The sequence below is a fragment of the Mus caroli genome, unplaced genomic scaffold (genome assembly GCF_978045245.1).
Source record: "Mus caroli unplaced genomic scaffold, Mus_caroli_1 scaffold_6, whole genome shotgun sequence".
Classification (NCBI taxonomy): domain Eukaryota; kingdom Metazoa; phylum Chordata; class Mammalia; order Rodentia; family Muridae; genus Mus; species Mus caroli.
Genome location: NW_028227261.1, coordinates 57,255,462 through 57,273,790, shown reverse-complemented (window position 1 = coordinate 57,273,790; position 18,329 = coordinate 57,255,462). Strand labels below are relative to the sequence as shown.

The 18,329-nt window shown below is 40.1% G+C and overlaps 1 protein-coding gene across 5 annotated transcripts in view; it reads left to right on the top strand.

Moving 5' to 3' along the window:
• Positions 1-18,329, top strand: part of Patj (PATJ crumbs cell polarity complex component) — a 323,645-nt gene that overhangs the window by 63,841 nt on the left and 241,475 nt on the right. For all 5 annotated transcript variants that reach the window (XM_029475856.2, XM_021159452.3, XM_029475855.1 and 2 more), the window contains exons 16-17: positions 7,124-7,285; positions 11,548-11,679. In XM_029475856.2, coding sequence (XP_029331716.1) covers positions 7,124-7,285; positions 11,548-11,679 — 294 coding nt within the window. The remainder of the gene's footprint in view (positions 1-7,123; positions 7,286-11,547; positions 11,680-18,329) is intronic.

Sequence of the window (18,329 nt, the reverse complement as noted above, 5' to 3'; positions counted from 1 at the left end):
TTTCTGAAATCTTACTATTGGTATTTTCATGGCCCTAAGTTCAGTTGTAGATACAGGGTTGTGATCCACAGTGTAATAACCTGGTTTCTAAGCAACTCTGCCTTGAAGTGGCCTTCTGAGAGATTTAAAGGATGCTGACTTTCTCAGCTTCCTGCTTAGCTAGCAGCACAATATCTATGCTCATGTTTCCTGACTCTCCGTTGTTCGTTCATTCCATCACTCTTTTATTATGGCTTACAGTTTGAGGAGGTCTAATCCATCATGGTGGGATAGCTATGGTGCCAGGAGCGTGAGACAGCTGGTCATTTTGCACCTGCAGTTAAGGAATCATAGATTGAATGAGAGATGGGGCCAGCCTATAAACCCTTAAGGTCCATAACCAGTGAACTACTTTTCTTCTCGTTTCCTTTCTTTTCTTTTCTTTTCTTTTCTTTTCTTTTCTTTTCTTTTCTTTTCTATCTTTTCTTTTTTTTTTATTAGATATTTTCTTTATATACATTTCAAATGCTATCCCGAAAGTTCCCTATACCCTCCCTCCGCCCTGCTCCCCTACCCACCCACTCCTGCTTCTTGGCCCTGGCATTCCCCTGTACTGGGGCATATAAAGTTTGCAAGGCCAAGGGGCCTCTCTTCCCAATGATGGCCGACTAGGCCATCTTCTGATACATATGCAGCTAGAGTCAAGAGCTCCGGGGTACTGGTTGGTTCATATTGTTGTTCCACCTATAGGGTTGCAGACCCCTTTAGCTCCTTGGGTACTTTCTCTAGCTCCTCCATTGGGGGCCCTGTGATCCATTCAATAGCTGACTGTGAGCATCCACTTCTGTGTTTGCCAGGCACTGGCATAGCCTCACAAGAGACAGCTATATCAGGGTCCTTTCAGCAAAATCTTGCTGGCATATGCAATAGTGTCTGGGTTTGGTGGTTGATTATGGGATGGATCCCTGGGTGGGGCAGTCTCTGGGTAGTCCATCCTTTTGTCTTAGCTCCAAACTTTGTCTCTGTAACTCCTTCCATGGGTATTTTGTGAACTACTTTTCTAGTGAGGCTCCTCTACCTCTTAAAGTTTCTAGAACCTCTCCAAACGGCCCTGCCGTCTGGAAGCCAAGTATTCAAACACAGAAGCTTATGGGGAGAATTTCACATTCAACTACAAGGCAATTAATAAATCTACTTCGTAGCTCTGGTTCCTGATTTTAGCCATTTCTAAAATTTGTTTGATCAAAGTGAAATGATAAGGATGACACATAGGTTGGATGCACCTGCGGTTAATTAGTAGTTGTCACCAACCCAAAGCAGCGTGTTGAGAAATGGTGAGCTGAATTTTTGACTGATATGAACAGATATAAAGTTCTGTCTTAAGTGTGGGAGGACAAGGTTTTAGAATCCTATTGTAAGATGTAGTAAATTGCTTGCTTGCTTGCTTGTTTATTTATTTATTTATTTGTATTGGTGATTGAATCCAGGACCTTATGTATGCTAGGTATAAGTTCACTCCCAGGGAACTTATTTTTTGTTAATACCAGCCCTTATTTTATTAATTTATTATTTTTTATTTATAAACTTTATTATTTATTAAAAATCTCAAAGTAAAAGTCATACACAGAAATTAACCAGACCCAAGTCTATACATCTCAGCAAATTCCTAGATAGTTGAATAGCCATTTGGAACGGAAGGTGTGTAGCTTCCCATTGAATTTTACAATTTCACCGTTGAATACATTTTTATGCATTTACCTATTATGAAAAACTAAAAACCCATGACAATTAGAACTAGAAAAGCAATTAGCTTTATATTCTCTTTTATAACTTGTGTTATAATGATCTACATTTATTCCTTTCCTATTCCCTAATATTTTTTGTTCTCTTTTCTATATGTTACAGTGTGCTTACATATATATTAGTTTACATATATATGTATTATCACCTACATTCTGGATATGAGGGAGAATATGCTTTTTCTTTCTTTTTGAGATTATGTGATATCACTTAATATTATACGTTCTAAGCCCACCCATTTTCCTGAAAATTTTGTAGTTACATTTTTTTTTTTTTTGAGAGCTGAATAGTATTCCATCTTACATATGTACCTGCTTTTCTTACCCATCCACCATTGGGGAACTATGTTCTGCTTTTCTGCTGTTGTGGATAAGGTAGCAATGGACACGGGAGTACTAACTAACATCTCTTTGTCCAGGTATGAAATTCTCTGGGTATGTGCCAAGGTGTGAAATCGTGGGATCCAAGTGTAGGTCTGTTTGTAATTTTAAGAAACCTCCACACTGATTTCCACCACAGAGAGTTATCTGCAGCCCCTCTCAGGAGCTGCTCTCAGGTCTGTCGATGAGAGCCATTCTGTAGTTCTAATTGGCATTTCCCTGGTGACTTAGGGATATTACATGTCTTTAGGAACAGTGGTCATTGGTGTTTCCTTTTTTAAGAAGTATCTTTTCAGTTCATTTCTATTGCTTAACAGTCTCCTTGGCATTAGATGTCTACAGTTCTTTTTAAATCTGGTATCAGTCCTTGGCTGAAGTGTAGTTGGTAAAGGTGTTCTTTAGGCTCTCTGCACTCCTCCTTATTTCCTTTGCTTCTCACAAACCTTTTATTTTGATGCATCCTTTTGTTGACACTTGGGTTTAGTGTCTCTGCTATTTGTGTTCTATTCACAAAGCTCTTCTCTAACCCAGTATCCTGAAGGCTAGCCCCAATTTTTTTTTAGATGTTTCTGTGTTTCATATTTGAAATTAAGATCTTTAATCATTTTAAATTGACTTTTGTACAAGGTGAAAAGAGTCAATTTTCATTCTTTTGTAGAAATGCAGTTTTGCCAGCACCATATGTTGAGTAGGCTGTACCTATCAACGGGATAGCCTGATGTTTTGATAAGAGTGTGTGTTCTGTATCAGTTAAGCCAGGTTAAACCTACCCATCTCCTCAAATACTCATCATTCTTTATGGGGGAAAGGTAGTTATTTTTACATCATTGCCAAGAGTGACCTTGAACTGCATATGGGAAATTTATGCCATGAATTTTACTGGATAACTAACGTTCTCTTTCTGTGCCTAAGATTATGTCTTTCCTGATTGGCAAGGCATGGTCATAGTTTTGAGACTAATCCGTGGAGTAGAGACCATTGATGTGATATGTTTTTATTTGCAATTGAGAAACAAGGTATATTTGAAAGATGCAGAAAGAATAAAATCAGTTTAATTGATAGCTCATTTTATAGTTATAGATGGTAAGTTATATGTGACTACGTTTACCAATGGATACTTTTTACATGTGAAATCCAGGGACCCGGAGTGTAAAGTAGTTGCTGTGTGCTGGATGTTAGAGCAGTGTTGGACGAGTTAAAGTAGACTGAACACAGCATCCCCATCCACCCCACCCTTGTCAACATACTTCTCTATTCTTTATCTAAGGTTAGAATATTCTGGGCCTCTACCTGAAAAACTAAGTGTTGTAATAGGAGTGTAAACATTTAGGGGGAAGGGGGGGTAATGACTTTTTAACATTAACACAAAGTTAACACAATTTCATAAACATTTTTTACTTTCTTCTCATTCACTCTTTTTTTTTTAACTTTTTATTATTTGTGAATTTCACATCATGTATCCCAGTCCCACTTATTTCTCCATCCCATTGTATTGCCCTTGCAACCTCTCTCTCCCAAAAGAAAATTAAAAATTAAAAACAGCAACAGCAAAGGAACAACAACAACAAAAGCACTACCTACTAGCCAACCAACTAATCAGCCAACCAGTTGACCAAGCAAGCAACCAACCAACCAACCAACCAATCAACTAACAAACCAAATAAAAAAAATAAAAGATCTCCTTGTGGAAGCTATAGTGTGTCCCACAATATACCCCTTTGTCTACACATCTTTACTTACAAATGTTCATTGCAGTGTGTCATTCATTGGTCTGGTTTGAGGCCTCTAACTTCTGCTACACTAACAATATTGGATTCTCACCAAGACTCCTCTTGGATATGCTGATGTTCTCCTATGTCAAGGAGCTACTGTAGCTTTGGATTTGTATGATCAATACTTTCACGAGCTCCAGCAGTTCATAGATAGGATAGATCTGGGTCAGGGCCTAGGTGCTAATTGAGTTGGTCAGCCCACCAGCTTTCTCACACCTACACAATCAGGGCGAGCTTCCCAGGACTGCCTTGGCTAGCTCACCCAATGCTGCAGCAGGCAAGGAGCAGGTCAGGCTCTCCTGTGCTCACAACCTCAGGGCCAACTCTACTGTGCTACTCGGGCATGGTAAAGGGCCTGCTTTTCTGAGTGTTATAGATAGTGAGGGTTGGGGCTAGCTCTCCTCAGTGCCATAGCCAGTGATGGGCAGGGCCAGCTCTGCACAGCCTATGACATGGTCCCATGCGGCAGCCCACATCACGGATGTCTACATGGTCTGTAGTAGTGATATGAGCTATGACCATCAACACAGGCCCCAGCTGCTGCATGACCACAGACCTAGATATGGCCCAAAGCTGCAACATGGGCCAGGATTTCCCCATGGCCTCAGTTGGCAGGGCAGGCTGCTCACATCAGACAGCTCTTCTCACCTTCCCTTTATAGTAATCAAACCATCCTTCTCTTTCTCTCCCTTCTCCCCACCATATATTTGCATATCACAGTTGCATCTACTGAGGATGGACCTCTAGGTGTTTTCTACCTCTCTTCTTTTTCTTTTTTTAAGATGTGCTGGAGAGCAAGCTTAGACTTCTGCATGGGAGTCAAGTGCTCTGTTCTCAGTGTTAGTCATGGCCTCAATAATTTGACACCTAAAGTAGATTCTGGTAAGGAAAGTTGAGATACAGAAGGATGTGACAGTTTTGGAATTTTGGTTTCTTTAAAAATCACAGAAATACCATAAGAATATGTTTTCATTTAATCACAGGTGTGGGATATGGGTGTGACTCAGGTTGATAGTAGCTGACTGTGATTTGCCTTGTGCTCTAGCTGGGGCTTGATTTTGCTAGCTGTAGATAGTTCCTTCGATTGGGTTCTGCATTTGCCTGGCATGTGTCCCTGCCTATGCTGTTTAACATATAAGAAAATCAGTTTCTTCCTCTTCCTCCACTGTATGTTTGTGAGAGTCTAAAGAGCTGCCATTCGTGTAATCTACAGTTTCTGTCACAAAGGGGATTGGCTTTGTTGTCACTGTGACTGACAATAACAAGCTTATGTGTAAAGTCTGTTCTGGAAGCCTCTACTCACGTGCATCTTCTAATCAACAAGTCTGTATAATTAAGACTCAGTATCACTTAAAAGAAGGTCTCAGGCTCAAGGACTGCCAGGAATATTGTGAATTCTTAATTAAAAGTTCTAAAATAAAAATTCCAAGTTAAGTGAATGTACACATTAAAAGAAAAACTTTGAAGTTGTCCACATAAACTTTTGGTTGGTCTCTCTGGTCCCCTCTCCCTCTCCCCCCATCTCCTGTTCTTGCCTTCTCTCCTTCCTCCTCATTTATTCTTCCACCCCCAATGTGTTTAATGTACTTCTTAGAGCTTAAAATCAGAAACACAAATATGCTTTGGGGTTGGAGGACCATGCCAAGTCTCAGCCCAGAATAGCTATTTACAGCAGCCATAAATCCCCTTAGCTAGGGGTTGGTAATGGGAAATGTGACCAATCTTTTTAGCAGTAGGTAGTGAAGAGGACTACCAGGCACTGCTATAATAAGTGGAGACAATTCAAATGAATAAATAATGAACTAAATAAATATTTATAGGTATTCTAAGATAACAACCTGATAAGTGACTTTCTATTTTGTTGAAGCACAAACTAATAATTGTATATGGTTAGAGTTTCTATTTCCATTGTATCTCTTTGTGTATTTAATAGAGGTTACTGTCCACTTGACTAGAGAGCTTTCTGTGCTTATTTCATAGCCTAGTATTGTGGATTTGATGTGACCAGTGTTCTGTGTGGAGGTTGACTTGAATTCTTCCAAAGAAGACTGGTTGCTCCTGGGTCTGCTGTTCTTCAGACTCATTCGTCGTCATAATGGCTTGAGAGAGGCAGAGTAGGAGAGAGAGATTGAGATTCTCCATGAGGTGTTTTTGTCATTACTGTTTTACTCTGTGTCTGAATAATGAGGAACAGGGTGATATGTCTGCTTTGATGGCTAAGTACTGGATGTGTCACAACTTGAAAGTGGTTGCTAGGGACAGATGACTCCAAGCACTGCCACAGCTGACAGAGTGCTTCCAGCAACTCCGTGTTCTCCTGTGTTCTCTCTGGTGCAGTGGTATATCTGTAGAAAGGGTGCTCCTGTTATGGTCAGTCCTACCTGTTATCTGACCTGAGAAGACTTGTAGCTAAAACTATATGTGAAAAATCACAAGACACCCAATTGAGATTTCTAAATCATCTTTGGTTCAAAGTTTTATGCATGCATATATACACACACACACACACACACACACATATATATATATATGTATATATATATATTTGTTGATAGGGATTAATCATTAATTAACAAGGAAGATTTTCTTTTTGAAAGGTAGGTCACACTGCCGTGGACTTGGGAACCGTACAGTTCTGTGATGCTGCACTAGCCCAGTGTATGGGGATGGAAGGGATGGTGGCGACACCTGTTACTCATAGAGATGTGTGTGCTAAGGTGATGCTGTGTGTGCTCATGGAGGAAGGATGCTCTGACAGTAAACTCCAACTGCTCTGTATCAGATGTGCTCAGATGTTGCTAGGCAAATAGACTTACAGTGACAACACAGAGGGAGTTGAGTGTTAGGAGGCTGGCAGGGACAGTTAGTGCATTTAAGGAGTGACAGAAAGCTGAAAGATTGCATTATTGGATTATGTCAAGGAGAAACCTCAGAAATGTGAACCATTAGATCTCCTACCCAGGAATGGTGCTGCCTGGCACACATTTTATATTTTTTTCTCTCTATTTCAATCAAGATGTAGCCTGAATTTTTGTCAATCTCACCCTTAATTTAGATGTTTTAGATTATTAATAAAATGATGTGAATAATTTTAGGGCCTTTGTTTACAAGAACAGTGAAACATCATCCTGTTTTCTTTTTGTTGCTTCTTAATTTTGCACCTATTCACAGCTGACAGCCCTTTCATCCTAGGTCAACGGCATGCAGCTTTATGGGAAGTCTCGCCGAGAAGCAGTCTCCTTCCTTAAAGAAGTGCCCCCACCATTTACCTTGGTCTGCTGCCGCCGGCTGTTTGATGATGAGGCCTCAGTTGATGAGCCAAGAACCATGGAGCCTGCTCTTCTTGAGGCCGAGGTACAAAGGGCTGTGTGGCCGTTATGGATGTGTCCTATTGAGAGGGTGTTCCAGTATCAAGAGGGGAAGCGGCCACACCCTACTCATTTTTATTTGGCTAAGCAACATGTCGAATGTTTCAAATTCTGAATTTACATTTGGCTCTCTAGAACTCCCTGGTAATGTCAGTGACAGTGTTGTGTATCAGTCTGATTTTAGAAAACCCTTTAGGAAACAACTATTTTTTAAAATTGTCTTGATTTGTAGCTTTTCCTTCTATTTCAACTTATTCCATCCAAACAAAGGTGTATTGTTGGTGAGTATTTACTATCTTAGTCTTCTCTTTCTGAGACCCTTAAAAATATGAAGAATTCTGATAAGCTTCAGGGTGAGGTTAGAAGCTACTATAAACACAGAAGGTCAGAACACAGGTCAGTACTTCCTCTGCTGCTGGTGTCTTAGCTAAGTGCACTGCAGTTGTGGGGAGGTATTAGGATGTATGTCGTCATCACATGCCTTTTGGAGCATCCTCTTTATGCCACTTCCCCTTCTTGCCAGACACGAACAGTTTAATGCAGGGCCTTTCTTTGTACCTACCTACCTACCTACCCTTTGAGTTATAATTGAACTGAGTTCATCTTTGAAGTTGTGTGCACCTTAACCCTTCTTACATACTTTGTGTTTGTGCATCTTGGGCAGATGACCTTGATTCCTGTTTCTAGTGTGAAGGATGCTATGATGGTTTCAATTAGAATGACCCCAGTAGGCTCACGTGTTTGAATCTTTGGTCCACAGTTGGTAGAACTGTTTGGGACAGATTAGGAGGTGTGGCCTTGATGGAGGAGGTGTGTCACTAGGGACAGGCTTAGACATTTCAAAAGCCCGTGCCATTGCCAGCACTCTCCCTCCCTCTCCACCCCTCCACTTATGCCTTATGCTTGTGGCTGAGCTGATGAGCTCTCAGCTACTGTCCCAGTGCCATGCCTGCTGTTCTAGGTCATGGTGGTCATGGATTCAACTTCTGAAATTGTAAGTCCCAAATAAACTCGTTCTTTGATAAGTTACTTTGGTCTTGGTATCTTATCAAAACATTTAAAAAGTAACTAAGATAAAAGGGACTACATACAGAACTTGGAGTTCTCAGGAGCTCCTGTGAGAAGGAAATAAAGTTATATGTGCCAAGCTCTTAGCGTTATACCCACAGGTGGAGAGCTACATGAACGTCAGCGGTGCCATTCCTGAAGCCTCCCACCCACCAGCTTTGACTCTGATTGCCTAAATTACCAGAAAGTCCATAACCTCTGTACAGTCTGGTGCTGTCTATAGATCCTTGAGCATGGGTAAATCATGCTTTCTAAGAAGGTTGTCAACTCCTTTTGGGCATAGGCCATTTCTTAAAACTTTCTGCAATCTTGTGTTGCTGTTTTCTATACTACATATAAAAGAGGAACTTATGATTCTTGATTGACAGCTTTCCCTCCCTCCCCCTTCACTATATAGCCCAGGTAGCCTAGGCCTGGTTTTTAGCCCAAGACTGGCTTTGAATTGAACTCACAATCCTGCCTCTGTCTCTCCTGGGCTAACATAGATGTGTGTTTTGTGCCTGGCTAATCCCTGGTGGGATGTGTGTGTGTGTGTGTGTGTGTGTGTGCAGGGTGGTGGTGGTGGGTGGATGGGGGTGTGGGGTGTGGTGGTAGTGGTGGTGGTGGTGGTGTTTATTTTTTCCCAGACAGGGTTTCTCTGAGTAGCTTTAGGTGTCCTGGAACTTGATCTGTAAACCAGACTGGCCTCATAGAGAACTGCCTGCATCTGCCTCCCTAGTGCTGGGATTACAAGTGTGAATGACCACCATCCATCTTCTGATACTTGTTTTAATGAAAAAGAAGAAAAAAAATTAAGGTGTTATATGACTTTAATCTCAACCCTTGGGAGGCAGAGGCAGGCAGAGCTCTGTGAGTTCAAAGCCAACCTGGTCTACATATTAAATTCCAGGATCTCTACAGAGTACAGCCTTTCTCAAAACAAAACAACACAAATTTCAAGAAGGGGTCTCATACCATACTGTGTAGCTCTTACTGTTCTTAGTAAACTGTAATGTGTGTGGTGCCTTCCCGGTGAAGCTTGAAAAATAGACCTTCAGTTTAATTCTGTCAGGTATCAATCATCAGCCCAGCTTGTTGACTCTGTGCTCCCATCCACCATCCTGCAGAGTGGTGAACAGCAGCCAAATGTCAACACTGCTGCCTGTTGGCTGATGGCTTTCTTTTTCTGTAAAGACTGCAGTTATGCAGAATTGATGTATCAGTGATACAGTCCAGTCCAGTGCAGACTGTGCACACAGGGTGCCATGAAATCTCTGTATGCTTGTGCTTTGTGGTTATATGTGTGCTCTTAAAATGTTGGCTCTTTCACGTCTTCTCTGCTTTTCATTTATCCTGATAAAATCTTGTATTTTTTCTAAATTTCAGGGTTTTTTTATGTGTACAGATGTGTGTCTTTGTGAATGTATGCTCAGTGTGTGCCCTTTGAGGTCAAAAGAGGGTGGTTAGATCCACTTGTGCTGGAGTTACAGGTGGGTGCGAGCTGCCCAGTGGCGGCGCTGGGAACAGATCTTGGATCTAGAAGAGCAGCAAGTACTTTTAATTGTTGGCGCATCGCTCCGGCTCTGTCTTTATGTTGTTAAGCTCTCTGGTTAGGTGACACTGCAACAGTTCTAATTCTCATTGGTCAGTGAGTGTATACCCATGCTATCCCAATCACACTAGCCTTTGCGACATTTTATTGGAAGATAGCAGTATTTTCTTTTTCAAAGTATTCTTTCCCAGGTTGATGAGATGGCTTGGCAGGTTTCAGTTCTGGAATGCATGGAAAGTTGAAGGAGGAAATGGACTCAACTGAGTTGTTCTCCAATCTCCACTCATAGGCCCCAGCATGTGTGTCCACACATAGGCCGCAGCGTGTGCATCCACATGTACAAAAGTAATGTTTTTTAAATAATAAAAAATAATTCCTCACATTAAGATGAAATATGTGGAGATTAGCACTGGGGACTATTCCCTTAGCTCAGGTTTGGTCAGTCAAGAACCAAGAAATTGTTCCTGTGTTTAGGTCCCATCCACCGTGTAGTGGGTGTTCCATAGCTATGCAACAATAATTTTCTCTGAACCAGTTCTCATTTACTCTTCCCCATTATAGAGCCCTCCCATTGGTGCTGTTCAGTGATTTCCCTATACCAGTCTCTCAGTTCTGTTTGTAGGAATGACACGTTTTCATTTTATTTACTGAGAGTGTCAAAGATTCTAAGAAATCTGCTTCGGAAAGCTGTTGTTTAGCCATATATGTGGCTCATGCCTGTAACCCCAACACTCAGGAGACTGGGACAGGATTGCTGTAAATTTGAGGCCAGCCTGGGCTGCTTAGTGAGTTCCAAGCTAGCCTGAACTACTGAGTAAGACTGCTTCAAAAAACTTAATTGTTTAGGCTGTGAAGGATAAAGTACTTTGGAAGCATTAGCTTGGAGGAAAACAAAACTGTGCTAGAAATGTCCTCTGGGGTAGATCTGTCTCGTTTAACTTCCATGAGTCTCTAAAAGGACCAGGAGTCTGGAAGAGAGGAATGTCAGGATATGGGAATTAGCAGAGAACCTGTGTGCTGGGCATTTGAACTAACTGACTTCCTCTAAGGCCAAGTTTTTCCCTGTTCCTACTTGGTGGATTCCCCAGTGCTCGCTCAGGGAGTGTTGGTGGTGGTGGCTGATGCTAACTAACACTGCCACACCTCTGCTGCCCCAGCCAGCAAGCACCATCTCCTCTTCCCCTTCCCTCTTCTTGTTCTGTTCTAGTAAAACTTCCTTGGAATCTTCTGGACTGGTTTCCTTGAGCCCTGACTGTTCTCTCTTTCTGTCTCTGACTAAAATTATGATTATAGTATTGCTTTTAAAATATCTACGTGCCTCTATTTTGCATGAAGTTTATATTTTTATTTAAATTACCTATTTTTCCTTTTATGCTTCTAATGGGATGACAGAGCTCATTGAAGTATAAGAGGTCAGTGTTAACCCTTGCATTGAACCATTTGAGAAGTGTGTGAGAGCTCTGCGCTGTGACTGTCTGGGTGTTTCATGAAGCTTTGACCTTGAGTGTGAGCACCCAGTGCATGCCCCTCTACAAAGAGCAAAAGCTAACTACGCATGCCAAAGACACTTCCCAGTTTGAAAAGAGACTGAGTTCTTTTTAAAACAGAAAGGACAGTGGCCCCAGCATTTACTGTCCTTGTTCTTTCAGGTTGACCACAATGTAGATGTCAACACTGAAGATGATGATGATGGAGAATTAGCCCTGTGGTCTCCTGAAGTCAAGACTGTGGAGCTGGTGAAAGACTGCAAAGGCTTAGGATTCAGTATTTTGGATTATCAGGTATGGGGCCTGCTGGACGGGGTTTGCTTTGTGTTATGGCTTTGATCGTTTGTTTGTTTGTTTGTTTGTTTTTGACTGTTGGTTTATGCTGGCATTGCATGAACTAGTAATTGTTTAAAGCATTCACCAAACTCAAGCAAAACTGAATTGCAAAGGAGGAGTATTACCCATTCTGGTGCTTTCTTTGAGGCTGGTAGCTCTTAGTGCATAAGGCAATGAAGCAGCAATGATAAAAGTCGATGCTTTTAGAGACTAGAACTTGGTGAGCTGTGAAAAATGGGTCCAGTGCTATTGAAATATATTTCATGTACTGTGAAATATACTCATTTAGAGCATTCGCCTAGGTTGTTTCTGTGTATAAGTTATCTAATCATCTCCATTTTCACAGTAAGTTCCAAAAGGAACCTGGGAAGCTGAGGCACGAGCAGAGTCAGTTCAAGGCTAGTTTGTATTTGAGAGCCCATCTGGGTTATGTAATGAGACCGTGTCTCCTAAAGCAGAAGCAAACAGAAAGAGACCTGTGCACATGAGCAACATCCCCGCTCTCCTGTGCATCCTTCCTGTCATATGAAGATTTCTATGGCTTTGCTTACCTGCCAGTTTTAATGAACTCAATAGAAATATTCTTGGTGAAACTGTCTGCTGATGGTGCATAACACCTTTGTAGTTAAATATTTACTATGGCTCCAGTTCTGACAGAAGTAAGGTTACTGATACAGGGTTGGGAGCACTGGAGCACACAGTAGGACACCTTTATATTATAGCAACTTACCACCTACTGTCCTGCACTGGACCTGTGATCACTGAGGGAAATTAAAGCTAGAACAACAAATCCCTTTACTATTAAGGTACACACTTTAGTGTAACCTAAATACAATATGAATACAGCAAGATGGACTCTGTGAAAGCACATAAAATGCAAAATTATATAAAACCAGGTTTATTTATATTCATTCATCCACTCATTGATTCATCGAATTGATGGTGTGGGAATGCGTGCATGCACGTGCCTTAGCACCTCATGGAGTTCAGAGGGCAACTTGTGGGAGTCAGGTCTCTTTTCCACTACATAGGTCTTGTTGAAGATACAGCTCAGGCAGTCAGACTTGGCCCCTAGTGCCTTTACCCACTGAGCCAGCTTGCTTCTCTGAATCTTTTCTTTGAAACATGTATTTCATGGTTATAAATGTTTTGCTGTCATGGTCTGTGTGCACGGTACGTGTTCCTGGTAGCTGTAGAGGTAAGAAGAGGGCATTTGATCCCACGGAACTGGAGTTCCAGAGAGTCGTGAGATGACGTGTATGTGAGGAAGGAAACTTGGGATTTCTGCAAGAACAACAAGCGCTCTTAGCTGCTGAAGCGTCTCCAGTGTCTGAAATCACTGCTTCATATAATAATGAGATAGAGAACAGAGTACAAGAAAAATACTCAGAACATTATGTAAGATTTAAATTATATTTTTGCTGGCATATTTCTGGGCCAGATAGGCCTCTGCTCTTAGAATTTCCTTTTAGAATATTATTGAATTATATGAGTTGTTGATTTGAAATGAGCATTTTGGGAAATGGTGGCAACAGGAAGTATCTAATTGTAGGATTCTCGTAAGAACTCTTGGTTCCCTATATACTATACTTTAGAAGTGTCACCTATCCCCTAATAAGTAGTCAATAAAAGACTCAGTAAAATTTAGATCAGCCAAAACTCAACTGAGGTTAAATGAACGAATGTCAGTGTGAATTTGTTAACCATTTCCGTTCTGAGGTTGAATTTGCAAACACGTTTTAAATGTGATTTTGATGGTCAGCTAGTTTTCACAATTTCAGAGATCTCTGTGTATTTTCACTGTTAATTGATAAGTATATTTTATTGTCGATTTCTTAGAACAACTGCAGGCTATAAGTAGTTATTGATTTGTCTATTTTCACTGCTAAGGGCTGTGTAACTCAGACAGCTAACCAACAGTTACAGCCCTGAGCTACACTCTCAGCCCAGACTTCCTGTTTTTAGTGTTACACATCTTAAAGCATAAAAATGTTTCTGAGCTTGATAGCATTCTAAAAAGAGGGAAAACTTGGGAGTCCCTCAGTTTTCTGGCAGGAAATTGCTGCCAGTTCTGAGCTTGGTGCTTTTAACAACGATTGTTCTAGTGTGGATTGTTTTCTCAGCATGCTCTCAGAGGAATGCATTTTGGATTCTGTTGTTTTCTATTTTGAATATTGTCATTGATAAACATCTCCTTTTGTTTGTTTGTTTGTTTGTTTGTTTTTCCTGCACCTCCTCACTCTGTCTGAACAGACACTGATTTCTATTCAGGTTGGATGATGTAATTCTGCTGTAAAAAATAGTACTAGAAAATTCTTCTGTCTTTGTATGTTTTGGAGAACTGATAAAAGGCTTCTTAATTTCTTAATGTTACTTTAATTCAGATAAAATGGAACAGCTCATGTCTTCTATAGCCCCACTTTGGAAGGAACACACTCGCTTTTATGCTGGGTATTTTCCCTCAGTAAGATGCTAAGTGCTCTCACAGTTGGGTACAGTGCATAGGTATCATCTGTCAGGGGTATGAAAAACCATTTCCCATTAAAGCCTTCAGATAATAGGGAAATGCAGTTTAAAATTTGATTTGTGGTAAGTTCATTAATTTATTTAATTGTATGACCCTTATAATCAGGTAAAATTTTCTAAATTTGAAAAATAGTTTTTCCAAAATTACATAGAGGAGTAGCAGATGCTTTTAGAGGCCATGCTCCTGGGATTTCCATATCTGATATGTTTGTGTAAACTTTTTAGGTGACTGAAAAAGACCAAAGGAGATTCTGCCGTCCCGGGTTTAGCATGTCTAAACTGAGTAGTAGTGTAGGAACACTGGAGCAGTTTCTAGCCTTAGGAACCAGGGATGGTTTCTATGTGGTAAGGGCTGTGTTGAAGAGGTTGCATCTTTCCTTTTGAGTACTAATTTCAGTTAACTGTTTTTCTAGTTAATGAATTTTTCTCTGCCCCAAGAACTGAAAAATGTGTACATCTGTCTTCTTGATGTAACTTCTCTAGGACAGGTATAGTGATATCACATGCAAAAGATCATATGGATTAAGTTTGTCTGTAAAGGAAAGAAAATCTTGTTTGTCTGTAAAAGAAAGAAAATGTAAGCATTGTTAACCATCACTCAGTTTACAAAATCAGCACAACAATTATTGATACCATCTTTTGATTGAGTACCACACTGCAGTGTGTTCAAACTATATAAATTTTAGCTATATAGTTAGGTTAGGAAAATTAATGAGTAAATACCTTTGTTTAATGGAGTTGGAATTTAACCATGAGATCATATTATATCATGCTATTCCAGAGAGCCATATGTGAGTCACCCTGAGAATTAGTGCTCCAAAGTTTAGTTTTTATGCAATATAGCTGCACCTTAGGAAAGTATGAGTGAACAGATTAAGTGAATTGACCCATGGGATGATGGGGTGGGTGGCTGTCTCAGCATTGGCTGTCCTAGTATTAACGGACATTGTCTAGTGTGATAAAGCCAAGTAGCCTGCTCTGAAATGAGGGAGTAGAGTCTGACACGGGGGACAAAGAGTGAATGTGGGAGCTCATGGCCATATATTTGACACTAGATTGGGACAAGGAAAAAGAGAAAACAGTAATTATAATACAGGTTGGATTTTAGGATAAAGCTTTTGTTGTCGATGATATGAGCTAAAGTCAAGTCTGTTCCCCACAGAGTCTGAGTAAAATCCTGTTCTGGGTGCTCATGTGAACCTCCATGGCTTGTAAGATTGAGTGGTGGAGACAGTGCATTGAAGTTTGACAGCCAGCTCTTTCTCAAAGCATCAGAGCACCTGGGAAATTTGTCCATAAGTTTACAAATTTTTAACATTTTTTACTATGTGTATACATGTGTGTACATGTGTGTGCATGTGCACTTACACATGAGAGCATGATCCCAGGTGTGCAGGTGTGTGTGGAGACCTCTCTGGAGTAGGCTCGCCTTTCCTGTCCATTCTATCCCGGGCAGGATGTTAGGCCAGGCTTGTACAGCTGGCACTTTGCCCACTGTCTGTTTTCTGGCTCTGGCTGCATTCTTCGTAGCATCTTAAGTCTGTCAGTGAAGGTTCCAGTTTGTACTTTAGTTGTCTTTAGTTGTTCCTCTACTTTTTTATATGTAAACTCACCATTCCTTTGAATATTATTTCCATGGAATATCACTAATACTCATTTATATCAGCACTAATACAAATGTAACAGTAGTAGTAGGTGCCAATTATTATTAATTAAGTGGTAGTCTCTGTTTTACATGTATTAGCTTATAGATTTCTCACAAGAACCATGTAATCCCCATTTAGCCAGGAAACTGAGGGACAGATAAGTCAGGTGTTAAGTCCAAGTTTGTACAACAGGAATACAAAAGAAGGGAAATTTGAACTCAAGCAATTGGTCTGACATCCCATTGCTTTTAAATATAGTATGATGTTATTTTTTTATGGGTATTTTGCATGCATTTTAAAAAATAGGAATCCTTATAGTAAATATTACTTTTTTTCTCATTGGAAAATTATTTTAAAAAGAGTAAGCTGCTAAATAGCATTCTCCTTTTATTGCTCTATGAAAATTGGATAAATATTAAGGATTAGTTAATGCAGTGTGTCCTTCTGCACCATGTAAGAGCTGGTGCTTCAGAAGAAACTGACTTCTAGTTTGGAAGCTTGTTTTTATGGGTTAACATCTCTTAATCAAGCAGTTTGGTAGCCTGAGAGTCTGTAACTTCTGATTTCTACCAAAAGCTTGCAAAGATTGAACTATGTGGATTTTACCTTCAGTTGACCCTATAAATTTAAACGAAGCAAGTGGATATTTTCTAGTGTTTTGATTTATGCTGAACTTTGAATAACCCCTCATGATTATAATTCACTGAAAATGTTTGACATTAGCCATGACGTTGCCATCCTTGGTACTTTTAAATTTCAGTGATTTAGAAGGGATAATTTATTAACCAATAATCCCCCCCCATCCTATTCTTCATTTTTCTCCCTCTTGAATGACTCAATCTTGGCCAAAGCAGGTATTTTGGAAAGACTTTGTGTTGTCTCAGTGAGAGCTGAGTCACATAAGGATGTCGGCCCTGCTGTGAGAATGTTGGAAGGCCATAGACAGATGCTGTTGTGGGGTCCAGTCACATGTGAATATAGTCGTAATGCTGCAAGCCTGTGAAAGGCCATAGGCAGATGACGACCTTCAACAGCAAGTGCAGATAGTTTTCCTGAGGAAGCAGTTGCCATGAACTGAGTTGTGAAAGCAGAACAGAGTGAGCAGAAGCTACTGCTGAGCCCAGAACAGTTTGCCTTTGGATCTGTGAGGACTTTATGCACAAATTTGTCCCTTAACTCAGAGTCTCCGTTGTTCTGGTTGGTTTGCAGTCCGGGAGAGAAAGACCCAGAGCCTTGAGTGTGCCAAGCAGGCTTCTTACACTGTGCTACGTGTCCAGCCCCAAAACTCTCTTTACATAGACTTTTAAAGCTTAAGGGAAGGGGATATCAATTTTATTTATAACTTAAAAGTATCTTTGGATTTTTGAGCACATTAAAATGTTTTTAAAGTTGGTAATATATGTACATCGTGTAAAAAATTCAAAAGCACACCCAGGCCTTTTGTGACAGTCACTCATGGCTCTTCCAGGAAAATCCATTGTATTTCATGTCTTTCCTCTAAGATGTGTTTTATAAACAGAGCATTATATAAATAATAGTTTTCTTGTTATATAAATTTTACATTTTTGACACATAAGTGAGATATAGCATCCATATGCTAAGTACTTTGCTTTCTGTAACCAATTACATCTTCTTTTACTTTAGTATTTATTGAGCTACCTAGTCCTTTTTAATGACTACATAATATATTATTGTGGGTAGACAATAATTTATTCAGCTAGCTTCCTGTACCCACGTGGTGTAAGCTAAATGAGACCGTAGTGGATTGTTGCCATAGTCTTTTATAAAACTGTGACAGCTAAGCTAGTGACAAGTTTCTAGAAAAGAGCATGCTACCCTCAGGAGCACGTACATTTTCAGTTTTGATGCATTTTTACCAAATTGCTGGAACACCATTTTGAGACACAAGAGTTGAGATGAATTATAATTGACATCTTATGTGGAACCATTTCTTTATTCAGATGATTCTCCTGGAAAATATAAGCAGGTGTGTAATTCATGAAATTAATGGTTTTCCATGATGTGAAAGGACTAAGTGATAGCAATATATAACTATCAATTTTGTTTCAACTGTAATTTTAGTGGTAATTTATTGTCTTTTGTAGCTAAGAGAGTAGAGTATTAATATTCACTCTGGTATCAGTGTGCATCAGTCTATTCCTAATTCTTCCACCAATCTGAATGTTCTTTATGAAGACTTGAGCTCTGAAATGAAGTGACATGCTAGGACTTTGCTCTTTGTCAAGTGAATTGACAATTTGAGTGAATGCTGCTGTCAGTTGATAGTCTTAGTAGTTCTTAGAAGCTTAACATCTTTATGGTCATTCTAGGTAAGTGTCAGGACCTAGCTTACAGATTTGGGAAATAATGACACAATTTTACCACATAGCAATAACATAAATAAATCAGCTGCAAACTCTCCTTTTTTTCTAAAGT